At 32.9% G+C, this 12,245-nt stretch overlaps 2 protein-coding genes across 3 annotated transcripts; both read right to left on the minus strand.

Moving 5' to 3' along the window:
- Positions 1-2,214: 2,214 nt before the first annotated feature.
- LOC11437832 (probable prolyl 4-hydroxylase 4) lies at positions 2,215-7,284 on the minus strand. 2 transcript variants are annotated; one of them, XM_003594004.4, is made up of 6 exons: positions 7,027-7,284; positions 6,755-6,917; positions 5,955-6,012; positions 3,990-4,165; positions 2,939-3,008; positions 2,215-2,815 (listed from the first exon to the last, which is right to left on the minus strand). In XM_003594004.4, the coding sequence occupies exons 1-6, from the start codon at positions 7,167-7,169 to the stop codon at positions 2,520-2,522; spliced, it is 906 nt and encodes a 301-aa protein (XP_003594052.1). In that variant the 5' UTR covers positions 7,170-7,284; the 3' UTR covers positions 2,215-2,519. The 2 variants fall into 2 exon arrangements, with proteins under 2 accessions (XP_003594052.1, XP_003594053.1); XM_003594005.4 differs by having other exon boundaries at positions 2,939-3,014; positions 7,027-7,283.
- Positions 7,285-8,646: 1,362 nt separating this feature from the next.
- LOC11440848 (receptor-like cytosolic serine/threonine-protein kinase RBK2) lies at positions 8,647-12,162 on the minus strand. Its single transcript, XM_024776877.2, has 7 exons — positions 11,790-12,162; positions 11,267-11,518; positions 10,801-10,955; positions 10,461-10,540; positions 10,221-10,356; positions 9,980-10,129; positions 8,647-9,142 (listed from the first exon to the last, which is right to left on the minus strand). The coding sequence occupies exons 1-7, from the start codon at positions 12,160-12,162 to the stop codon at positions 8,960-8,962; spliced, it is 1,329 nt and encodes a 442-aa protein (XP_024632645.2). The 3' UTR covers positions 8,647-8,959.
- Positions 12,163-12,245: the final 83 nt, after the last annotated feature.

Consider the following 12,245-nt stretch of genomic DNA (forward strand, 5'->3'; position numbering starts at 1 on the left):
GGTACCGAATGAATGCACCTTCCAGCTACAACAATTGTCTTCCTCTGAATGGGGTAATTCAAACTTGCCAAACGGCAGGACTCCAATGTTCGACTGGCATTCCCATTAATCCTTTCAAAATATTAAATTCTTGTTAGGCCGGTTTAAATGAAGGTATTGAAGTGTCAATGAATGAACCTCATTCTTTTGACACTTGAATACCGTCATTTAAACCAAACCTAACAAGAATTTAATCTTTTAAATGGAGCTGTGGGAATGTCGATCATATATTGGAGTCCTGCTGCTTGGCAAGTTTGAATTTACCCCATTCAAAGGTAACACAATTGTTTGAGTTGGAAGGTACAAACGTCCAACTGCAACAATTGTCTTCCTTTGAATGGGGTAATTCAAACTTGTTAAACGGTAGGAATTCAACATTCGATGAACATTTTGAATGATGATATTCAAGTGTCAAGGAATGCACCTCATTCTTTTGACACTTGAATACTATCATTTAAAATGCTCATCGCATGTTGGAGTCCTGTTGTTTAGCAAGTTTAAATTTGCCTCATTTAGATGTAAGATAATTGTTGCAGTTGGAAGGTACATTCCAGAATGTAATGTAATATGATAACATATATAGTTGAATGGAACAATAATTATGTTATTTATTCACTTTTCGAATTTATTTATTCATTACGCAATTTTAATTAGTTGAATTCACGTTAGATTTGATTAGTTTTTATTCGAATACGCAGTTATTCATGATGCGACTTTAATCAAAATTATTCAAAACGCTATTTTAATTAAAATTATTCAAAACGCGAATTTATTCAAGGTAGCAATTTGTCAAGCAAAATGTACCATATAAAAAACATAAAAAAAGATCCAAAACAATTAGATATTAGAACCCATTACACTCAATCATCTTCCTCATCACACAAATCAATTGGGTTGTCCTCGACAGTCCCTTGGGCACCTGCTTTTGGTTGAGGACCAAAATAGCATGTCCTCCCGCTCCTCCTCAACCTCGAATGATTATACACCAGCACCTTCGAATTCTTCTTTTTGACGGATCCATCACATGTGATTCCGTGCCATGTCATCGGCAATTTTTCTTTCTTCTTGTCGTCACCCTCCTTTTTATTCAACTCAACGTTTCCCTGATTCTGAGACATATCTACATAAACAAATCGGTGATCAAAACCTACATCATGTCGTAACACTTCTACAATAATTAATCAAAACCTAAACTAATCCTAAAAATTATACTGTAACTAATCGTAACAATTCTATCACAAATTCATAACAACAAAATTTCATAACAAACCTAAACTATTCGCAACGATTATACAACAATTCATCTAATCCTAAAAATTCTACCATAATTTCATAACAATTCTACAATTCTAACAATCTAAACAATTCTAACCTAAACCTAACAATTCAAACAACCTAAACTTTCATAACATCAAAAAATCAATAAATCTCTATAATCGCAACTTAACAAAAAAAAAAACTAACAAATCAATCACAAAATAGCAATGTAATAGGATGATGACAACTTACTTGATTTTGTGAGCGTAATTGACGTTGAATCCGCAACAATTGGGAAAAATGGCACCTTTTGATTTTCAATCAGCAACAATGGAGTTTTGGAAACTCCTATACTGTTCTGTTCATATAACAGAAAGCAACGACAGTTAACTGCCGTTGGAAGCCGGCGATTGTTAACTGCCGGCGCATAGCCTAACGGTTGTTAACTGCCGCTGGGGGTAAAAACGTTATTTACTTGTGTCAATAGGAAATATTCATTGTCAAAAAAGCAATTTTCTTCCTTAACAAGTGCTCTAAAATATTTAACATATTGCAAACTTTCTTTTTACTTCTCTTGATTCAACATCTGACTATTAACCACACGAGGAAGGCTAGCAACACACATTTTAACAAATTTTTCAATGCATTTTCTTTAATTGGTTAAAATTCACATGAGTCCTATCAAATCATGTGGGTCATGTATAAATTTGATTGGTCCAATGTAAACCATATAAATTTGATGGGTCCAATGTAAATTTTAACCAATAAAAAAAATGTGTTGAAAAGTGTGTGTTAAAATGTGTGTTGCTGATATTTCTCTTGACCACACAACTAAGCTTTTGATTTTAAATTCATAAATCAAATTATCATTCCAGGAAATCAACAACCGTCTGTTTTAATAAATTTATAAAACTGTAATTGGGGAACTAAGGAAGAAATTTAAACTATATTTTTCTTTTTTGCCATTTTACAGAGTAACCAAGGAAAAAATTTCGAATCACAAATCACCTACAATTACAGCTTCCCAACTAAAAAATGTACCTCTTAAAATGTGACCATGAGACTAGAACACTATCAGAGAGCTAACATGTATAATGATACATAAAATACATTACAAACCACAACAGAAAAAAAAATAAAAATAATACAAATCGAGGACCAACGGAAAATAGAAAGTCATCCAAAATCATCACTTGGAGTCTGGAAAGCATTCCATTACACTTCTAACATGTCTTGCAACTTTTCCTACAGTAGCCGGGAAGGCCTGAAGTTCCAACCATATATTCAGGATTCTTAGTGCATTCTCCAAGGGCAGCCCATCTTTCACAGCTTTCATGCTGATCAGTGCAGTCCCCTCCAGCTCCCACTGTCTTATCAAATGAGTCCACGTGAATCCATTTCGTTGCTGACCATTTCTCTCCTTCGATAACAGGGCATCCTGCATGAAGACTGAGAGTGTCTGGGATAGCATTTGGGTGGAGACTAAAGAATAGAAGTGCATCTCCTCTTCGAGGTTTCACTGTGAATTGTCCAGGGAAGGAAGGAAAGAAAAAAACAATTATTGAACATTATTCTCTCCTTACAGAATAATAGTATAATACAGAAGAAAAACCATAAAGTGACTTTATGTTCAGTTGCCCACCTGCGACTCCTTTTTTTCCACACTCAGAGAGATCTTCATCCGTTTCAGACAATTTATGACGGGGAGATTCCTGTAACTAGCATTATAAAGATATCAAAGTTAGCTACAAGAAGGGAAAATATTGAAAAGAAGAGTAATGCTTGCAACACTCTCTTTTGAACACTTTCTCTAATACTCACTCTCTTATTAGTTGAAATCATTGTGGGTCTATACTTTGAAAATTGAACTCACACAAAGTGGTAGAACATACCTTGATTTCATCCAATAAAAGAGTGAGTGCTAGAGAGAGTGTTGAAAAGTGAATGTTGCTAGCATTTCTTTTGAAAAGAATTATAATGGGTGAATGCTTTTATGATTTATTCCTCAGCCAAAGGCTGGTTTTTATAGAGAGAATACAATTAATGTTCTCCTAGACTAGCCTAGAAACTTGTTACATTGGAAAAATAACAACGGAATTCTCTAGACTTGACTAGAAAAGAATAGCATAGGGAACATCATAGGAAAATAAACAATTAATGTATTTTCCAACAGAAAAGAAAGGCAGAAACAGTTTCCCTTGCCAAGAAACTCCCAACTATTTGGTATGGAATTCATATTGAAGAAAATATTGCATCTCCTAAACATCTCCCTCAAAAAAGATGAGTAGTGTTCTTAGCATCCATTGTTCACTAGTTAAAATATTTGAGCACAGGGAAAAGTGGTAACCAGTCAAACACAAACTTTTCAAAAAAATTTGCTTCGTCTCTAGTCTAAAAATAGTTACTATCAAAATGATTATGAGCAACTAAAGAAAGACGAGAGATACTCAACATGAAGTCGTTAATAAAATCCTCAGACGAGACAATTTGGCTCACCAAAAATCAAATAATTCATACTAATAAATTCAGTTTGCACAGAAAATTGCAGTGAATAAGGATCCAAGGTAGAGACTAGAGACCTCAAGGCTGTATAAGGAGATGCCAAAAAAAATTTGAAAAATTATAAATGCAGGGATTTACCAAAATTATGTTTTTAATTTTATGTAAACATGTGCATTAGATGCTAGACAAACCTCTGCATTAGGGAACACTGTTTCACCACCTTTGGTCACATTGGTGAGATACATGAGAACAGTAGCGACCCGGTGTCCACCCCGAGCTATATTAACTTTATCAGCAAAGTAATCATAATGTGGATCATATTTCTGCCCGTGCTCATATCTTAATACTTGTATGTCTTCGCCATTTTCTGAAATTCAGTAGACAAATACTGTAAGCAATTGGTCATTGCCTCCATGTTCTTATTTTTTTCTATTTTATGTATTGGGCAGGGGGAGGGTGGAGGGAAAGAGAAGCTGGAAATGTATTTAACTGATTAATGATCATGCTAATTTGTGAAGATTTTGTTATGGTACATGATATTATAAAAGATTGTTTGCATAAGAGAACTAGTGAATAACAACTTAAGACTAAATTACTCTTCGGTCTCGAATGATACGAACGCAATACTTCTTAATTTGGTCTCTCTATTCCGACTTTCTCCAGTAAACTTTGAATGTTTGAAGTTCTATTAAATATAATTAGTAGCCAATCAAATGCTCGATGGGAGTGGGACCATACCCAGGGGAGAAAAGGGTACTAGACTAATGATTTCTGTCTTTCCATATAAACTAAGGCTCCGTTTGACCCGGCTTTTTTACGGTCTAAAAGCTACTTTGAAAACAAAGTTAAAACTAAGAGCTTTACAAATAAAGTTAAAGTTGTTTGGTAAAAAACAATCTCTTTTACCTTAGTTTTTTTAGTTTTTTGTAAAAATAAAGTTATTTTTTAGTTAAAAGTTGTGTGGTAAAATAAGTTTATAAAGCTTTTATCTTGTAATAAATTACTAGTAGTAGTATGCAAAGGTCTTGGATCATAATAATAGAATCAATTGCACATGGACGCAAGTGATCTACCATTCATGCATGTGACATTGTAACCAAAAAAATTCATGTACGTGACACAAGGATTCAGAAAAATAATATTGAAACAAAATAATACAGAAACAAGGAAGGTCATAACAAAATAATATTGAAATAAAATAAAAAATAAGAAAAGTGTGGCAGCATGGTTCGAAGACAGAACCAATAAAATTAGTGCCGAAAAGTAGTTTTTTTTTTTTTTTGAATAAGCCGAAAAGTAGTTCTAAAGTTGGTTTCAACAGTGCCACAAGCTCATTTCTTTCATTTTTCTTCATTAGAAAAAAGTACTTGTTTTTATTAAGTGCTTAATTTAAATTATGTTTGGCCTGCCTTCTCCTTAAAAGTTTAGAAAAGTAGAAAAAAAAGCTAGGCCAAACGGTACCTAAGTTCTTTCTACATTGAGATGTACAGATTGGACAAGTAATATAGGGCCCGTTAAAAAACTAAACTCAATGCTAAAAGTGGAAAATTAGCACAGAACATAATTTAATGGAGTTGGTTTGAAACCTTCAAAAACTGATATTAAGTAAATTTGTACGTAACATATAAGTAGTTAAATGCAATAGATAACAACAGTTTCCTTATTAAACAATTACATGACAATAGTTTTGTTTTGTGTAGCATTATTATTTAACTGGTACAAGTTCAAAGTTCATACAGGCATTTTATTGGAAGCTTAGATGAATATAGACTTGCAATAACAATGCCAAAATTCATCATAGTCAAACTCAAAACAGGTAATAGGCTTTCCTGATATGTAGAATCAGACTTAAGAAACTTTAAATGGCTACGGTACACATACAGATGGAAGAGATAGATTGGGGCCCTCAGCCCTGTAATTTTCGTATATCATAATAACTCAAACCTAAAATTAGAATCACTGATTCACAGTTCATTCCTGAATTCATTTGCCTCAAATTCCCACTCATTTTAATTGTTTATATATCAGGCCAAAACAAATGGTTTGTGTAACAGTGTTTAAACATAGAACAAGAAAAACCAACAAAATTAGCAATAAGTTCAGCAGCATCTGGAAGAATGCCACAGATTTTAATCATGACTCTGTATATGCCGTACCTTTTGGAAGAAAGGTCCATGATGAAATCTTGTCCTCAATACCAGAAACAATGGCGTCCTATAAAATAACCAAACAGATTAAGGTAAAAGGATCATAGAATTCAGAAAGTACTATTGCTTTTTGTATGAATAAAAAATGGGTCATGTTAACCAGGGGCACTGGTTAAGGAAACTAAAAAAGGAAATTTAAAGTGAAAATAACACTTTTTATGCTTTTTAGGAGTTGACACCACAAGTTCCAATGTAATACTTTCTATATTTGATTCCTTAACTAGTGCCCCGGGGGCACCGGTTAACATTTCCTATAAAGAATTGATCCCAACTAACAACAGAAAAACCAAAAAATCTCCCACAGTTTTTACACTACCAGCAAAAACTCAGACAACTTACAAACAGCAATCCAAATATTCTCCCAAACATCTCATGTTATTCTTCTACAAAATCCCAGTTCACAGCATTGCTCTTTCACAAAAAGGAGAAGACACGAGCTTGTGTCTAACATCACTTAATTCACAACCAATAAAAAGAAAATTTGACCTTCAAAACCAAACAGAAATCCCAGAACACAAAGTCTATGTAATTGAGATTAATTGATTATAGTTAGGGTTACAAATCAATCCTGATATGCATTTAAAACCATATCAATGATCACAATGCGACTACCACTATTTAAAACCCAATGGAAGTATAGGTTATTAATTAAGGTTTTGAAAAATAGTTAAATATTCTCGATAATGATAATAATAAGAAAAAAGACCGAAATAATGAATTTGCAAATAGAATTGAAAACAAAACCAAACCTTATTCTTAGAAATGAACATTCCAGAACTGGTTCTAACTTCACTCAATTTACTCTCACCGGACAAATTATCAGCCACCGCAGATCTCTTAAGCTCCGATTTTGCAATCGAAATCAAATGATCGCATTCCAAATCAGTCAAGAAACCTTTGTAAACAAAAGCTCTGCATCACATCAAAATCAATAACTATTATTAAATTGAATTCGCTAGCTACACATTTTTATAACAAAAATTTAGAATTGAATTTGAGAAGCAAATAGAGAGAAAGAGACCTTGGTTTCCATGAAACTTGTTTGACCTTAGTAGGATCGATGATCGCACTCGTGCCTGCGTAGGAACCTAATGCGAAGTGGATTTTGCAGATCAATAACAATGGTACTATTATTGAACACCAAACCCTACAAATCACACTCATTTCTTTTTCCTTTTTAATTTCTTACTATTCAAAGTTCGGTTTATAGCTTATGCAACTATTACTCAAAAAAACAAAGAAAGAAAAGCTTATGTTATGCAACCTGTTAATGCTCACTTTATCTGATATGAATAAATAAATAAAGTTAGACTTTTAAGTACTTACTATTGTCTTAATTACTGTATATAGTAGTTATTGTCATAACCCATTTAATGGAACTCTATAACTTTGATTTGCAGTTTTTTATTTAATACAAAAAGTTTAGATGTGTTAGATTCATCAAGATGAAAGTATACTAAAAGAACTTGTTTGAGACTTTCGAAATTTAAAGGATTACTTTAGAAAAAAACAAAAAACTTAAAGATCTTTAAATGCATTTGACCTAAAATCAAAACTAAACCAATTCATTAGCAATAATATATTTATTTTTTCATTACAAAGAAGCATAAGCCCAACAATAATCATTTGAATATGAGAAAAATAGGATACACACGGAGTTTACTTTATCGTCTAATAACAACGTGTATACAGTTCAATTACTCGACTACATCTTATTTTAATGGTATGGTAGGAAAAAATAGTTGATTCATATTTGATGTTAGTGTAAAATCAATTTAAACCGATAAAACATATTCATTGACCTATTTGAATATTTATTTCAAGAGGTTAATTTTTGCGCATTGACGATGTAAATATTTTCTACGCATATATCCTATCAAATCATGTCAACTGGGTATTTGTAATGATATTTTATGAACTTACCTAAAATAGTGATATTATGAAGTGATTTGATTAAATATAAGTGTAAAAATGTTTACATTATCGATGTATCAACGCATTTCCTTAAGTACTTTATGTATGATTCTTAACTTAACATACTTATGATTTCCTCAAATATATAACTTTGTCAAAGTTTATGGTAATCACAAATGTATATTTTAAGTAAAAAACCATGCGAAAAACATTTAAGGAAATGCATCTAATTTTTGTCCTTAAATTCATGTTACAGTATTAATAAAGAGAAGAAAAATAGCCATAGATGTGATAACCTGAACTAAAGCCTAAACAAAGGAAGTACCTCTTGTGAAGGAAGAAATCTCTATGTAAAAAGAGGAATAAAAAATAGTTTCTATTAAATGTCTTTCTATGCCATATTTGCTGGATTGACAAAAACTTGTGAGACATTACACATTTTACCTTGCGACATAGGTGATTTTGTTAAGTATAATAATAAAGATATGTTAATCTTTACAGTTTTTGAAGTAAGATTATAATAATTTCTTAAATAATAGTACAGTAATTTATTTCTTTTTGGAGTATGTTTGTTATAATATAAAATAAATTATGTCACAAGTATGTAATAATCACAATAGTATTTTCTATTCAACTAAAAAAGGTAAATAATTGTGAAAATTAAATACAAACCACTTGACAGAATTAAAAGATTTCAGGATTTCTTAAATACAATTGCTTGCTAAAGAAGGTATGTCCAATTCATTTTAATCACGTCAGCTCTTTGAATAAGATGAAAAAGTACAGTCCCCATTTAGGCAGGAAAGGTTAATTGGGACTCACAAATTACACCCTAAACCATTTTGATTAAATAAAATACATGCTTCATGCACATGTGGTTCTGCCTCTTTATCTCTTTTTGTGTCTGTTGTTAACTTCTTTAATCAATGTTCTGGCCAACACTAAATCCACAAGTGGAATCAGCTCATATTCATGTACATCACTTCCTTTAATGTAAACTTTTGTAGTTCTATGCATCTGAATCAATCACAAACCATAATCTAATTTGGATTGCTGGGGCCTAAAATCGTCTCCATATATCGATCCCTGTCGCTCAAAAACTTCGTTGAGTTGTAATCTTCTGCAGCATATAGTTCTTCTGAGTACGTCCTATGAAGTTTCGATTTCTGCCTCTCTTTCAAAATTCTCAAACTCTCTTCTTCACCTCTTAGTATCTGTACGACCTGTATTGGTTCAAGAAAAATATATTAGTAAGATCCTCAACAATGCATCAATTTTGCTTCTATGATTCTTTTTTCGTGTTAGTAAGGTGTTTACTGGCGTCAACTCACTAACTGTATGCTTGGAAACATGGTAGCTCACCTTGAAAAGAGTATTGGGCGTGAGGGGTGTGGGAAAAATCCTTCACTTTGGATAGATAAGACTCTTGAGAGGAGTTTATAAAGAGGAGACAATCCTCACCTTACAAGCCAAGCCGGTTTTATAAGGTGAGGATTGCCTCCTCTTTATAAACTCTTCTCAAGAGTCTTATCTATCCGATGTGGGACTTGGATTTTTCCCAATAGATGTAGCTTTTGTCATCATGGAAAAATGATTTCCAAGAGACACTAAGTTTTTCTTTCCAGCAAAATTATTAGAATTTAATTTTGTCAAACTTTTTTTGCTTGCAAACCTCAATTCGATTAGAACTGACGTAAAACTAGCCTTTGCATTCAGAGCCGGCCCAACACTTATTGAGGCTTAAAGCGAACTCAAAAGAGCGGTCGTGACAAAAAATAGAGGTATTTTTAATCTTCATAATACTTTTACCAACTTGGACCTTGGGTAGGCCATGTTTGTTTTAGATTGAAAAATTTACACTAAATTTTACATCAAATGAGTAATATCCAAAGGTAAATCATTTCACTTCAAACTCAATTGTAATGAAATCAATTTATAAAAATCTATTCCATTTAAAATACTTGGATAAGCAAATAGATATGGTAAAAATTAGTTTTAGTTAGGAAGATACTTGGATAAGCAAATATGCAATATGAAACTCATATATAGAAAGTACATGCCTGACTCATATGCGGTCGCTGTATTGAGGACTGATCTATACACATAGAAGCAGCTAATATTACAAGTTTCATCTGTTCTGCATCATAAGCATCATCCAAAACTGGATCAACTAGCTCTTTGATGTTATTACTAGTTAGCAAAGGTTTTGCCTGCCACATTTATTTTTCATAAGAGTGTATAAGAATTGACCTTTTCAACATCAAGATGATCAATAAACAGAATGCAATAGCAGACACTTACCCACATCACCAGACTTTTTTGTGAACTATCCAAAGCTTGTCTCCCAGTAATGAGCTCCAATAATAGTACACCATAAGCATATACATCAGTTTTTTCATCTACTATACCATGCATGAAGAATTCAGGAGGAAGATAGCTGTTTTGACATTCACCAGAAGAAAAATTTGTTATAAGTTAAATACTAGGTGAAAAGAGTACTGAAAATGTGAAGAACTTGTGAAGCTGCTAAAAGATACAAACCCAAATGTGCCTTCCACTTTGGAGACAGTATGGTGAGTCCATTGATCAGGTAACCACTTTGCAAGCCCAAAATCAGATATCTGGTTTAAGATTGGAGTTAAAATTGTTACAAGAAACTTAGATGAAACAAAAGTGCATCTTTGGATTGACAATGAGTTTGACAGAATCAGGTGTCCTTCGTGATTTTGGCGAAAGTTACATTTTGAAACTTCAACAAAATCATGTTAATGTGATTTTGGTAAACGCACAAATTGTTGTTGATTTAGAATATAAGAATTATAATATTTGCTGAAAAATGCATGTTTCATAAAGAATCAGATTTGTGAGTCATAAGAAGGACCTGAGGCTCAAAGTCCTCTGAGAGAAGTATATTAGAAGCTTTGATATCTTTGTGAATAATCCTTCTTTGACATCCCTCATGCAGATAGTGAAGACCCTCAGCAGTCCCCAAAGTAATCCTATATCTAAGGCTCCAATTCAGTTTCTCTCTAGGTCCTGAAATCCATAAAAGGAAAGAAATCAACCTTAATTAAGTGATTATCATATAAGATTGTGTAAGTTTTTTCTATAACAAAAGATAAAATAAAGTCAAATTATTTTCTTACTAGTTATAAGTTGTTTTCATAAGCTATCTTGAAGAGTTTATAGAAATAAGATGAAAACAATTTAATCATGAACATGTCATGAGAAGTTTCTATAAGCTCTCTCAAACAATCTCGTAGGTGATTATATCAGTAGATAAGTTCAAATAAGTTAATTCAAAAAGACTCTTGGATTTGCAAAGAAATAGAAATTTTGAAACATACCGTAGAGTAAGGATGACAAGCTTCCATGAGGAGACAATTGAAGAACAAGAAACATTCCACCTTCAACACCATATCCAATCAATCTAGCAATATTGGGGTGATCCACATGCACTATAATGCCAAGCTCAGACAAAAAGTCTGCAGTCATTTCTTCTTGGCAACCTCTTGTCAACCTTTTAATGGCAACAAAGTTTCCATCTTCCAGTTTTCCTAAGTAAACCTCGGCATAGCCTCCCTCCCCAATCAAATTATCTTCAAAAATAAATACATAAAACCTTATAAGTCTAACAAGCTATGACAAAACACAGACACGGCACCGGCACAGGTCCAACTACTTTGACTACAAGATTATTTCATTTAGGGTAAGAGTTGTGAGTTTGATCAGTCGTTTTGAAATCTTTGAAACGGCACCGGCACAGGTGAACACATAAGTGATTGAATATAATCAAACTTATCGGTGCCTGACACTAACACGTGTCAGGCAATGAGCACATATTCAATCTAAAGTGTCGATGTGACATACCTTGGCTAAAGTCATTGGTTGCAGCTTGGATTTCTGCGAGAGTGAAATTTTTCCATGAAGATTTGAAGCACATAAACTCAGAATCAAAAGAAGACTGAAGAGCTGGAGAATTGAGAGATGGAATGAATTCCTCCCTAATTCTTTTGCTCTTTCGTCTAGTAAGTTTTGGAACATTTTTCAGTGGATGAAAGGTATGAAATGGCATTTGTGGTCCCTTTTTGATTAATTTAAAGAAACCTCGCCATTGTCTTGTACCTCCCTCGGAATCAGAAGTGCTTGCCCTTGAACTTGGTGTATCAGATTCTTGACTTCTAGGTGAATACTCGGATTGGTCTCCGTTCTCAGTCTCTAAAACTGACAAGTCTAATAACATATATGGTACATTCATTCAAACATTAGTACAGCAAATAAATAATTGAACTGTTTTCTTATTGAATTAGTGACGGAAAATTTGAG

The sequence above is a fragment of the Medicago truncatula genome, chromosome 2 (assembly GCF_003473485.1).
Source record: "Medicago truncatula cultivar Jemalong A17 chromosome 2, MtrunA17r5.0-ANR, whole genome shotgun sequence".
NCBI lineage: Eukaryota > Viridiplantae > Streptophyta > Magnoliopsida > Fabales > Fabaceae > Medicago > Medicago truncatula.

Excerpts from the sequence above, each read along its gene's own strand:
- LOC11437832 (XM_003594005.4), bottom strand. The coding sequence starts at position 7,169 with ATGAGTGTGATTTGTAGGGTTTGGTGTTCAATAATAGTACCATTGTTA. Across the intron at positions 6,013-6,754 it reads TGTTCATTTCTAAGAATAAG|GACGCCATTGTTTCTGGTAT; the intron begins GTTTGGTTTTGT and ends GTTATTTTATAG. Across the intron at positions 3,015-3,989 it reads CAGTGTTCCCTAATGCAGAG|TTACAGGAATCTCCCCGTCA; the intron begins GTTTGTCTAGCA and ends TTATAATGCTAG.
- LOC11440848 (XM_024776877.2), bottom strand. The coding sequence starts at position 12,162 with ATGTTATTAGACTTGTCAGTTTTAGAGACTGAGAACGGAGACCAATCC. Across the intron at positions 11,519-11,789 it reads AACCAATGACTTTAGCCAAG|ATAATTTGATTGGGGAGGGA; the intron begins GTATGTCACATC and ends TTATTTTTGAAG. Across the intron at positions 9,143-9,979 it reads AGCGACCGCATATGAGTCAG|GTCGTACAGATACTAAGAGG; the intron begins GCATGTACTTTC and ends GAACCAATACAG.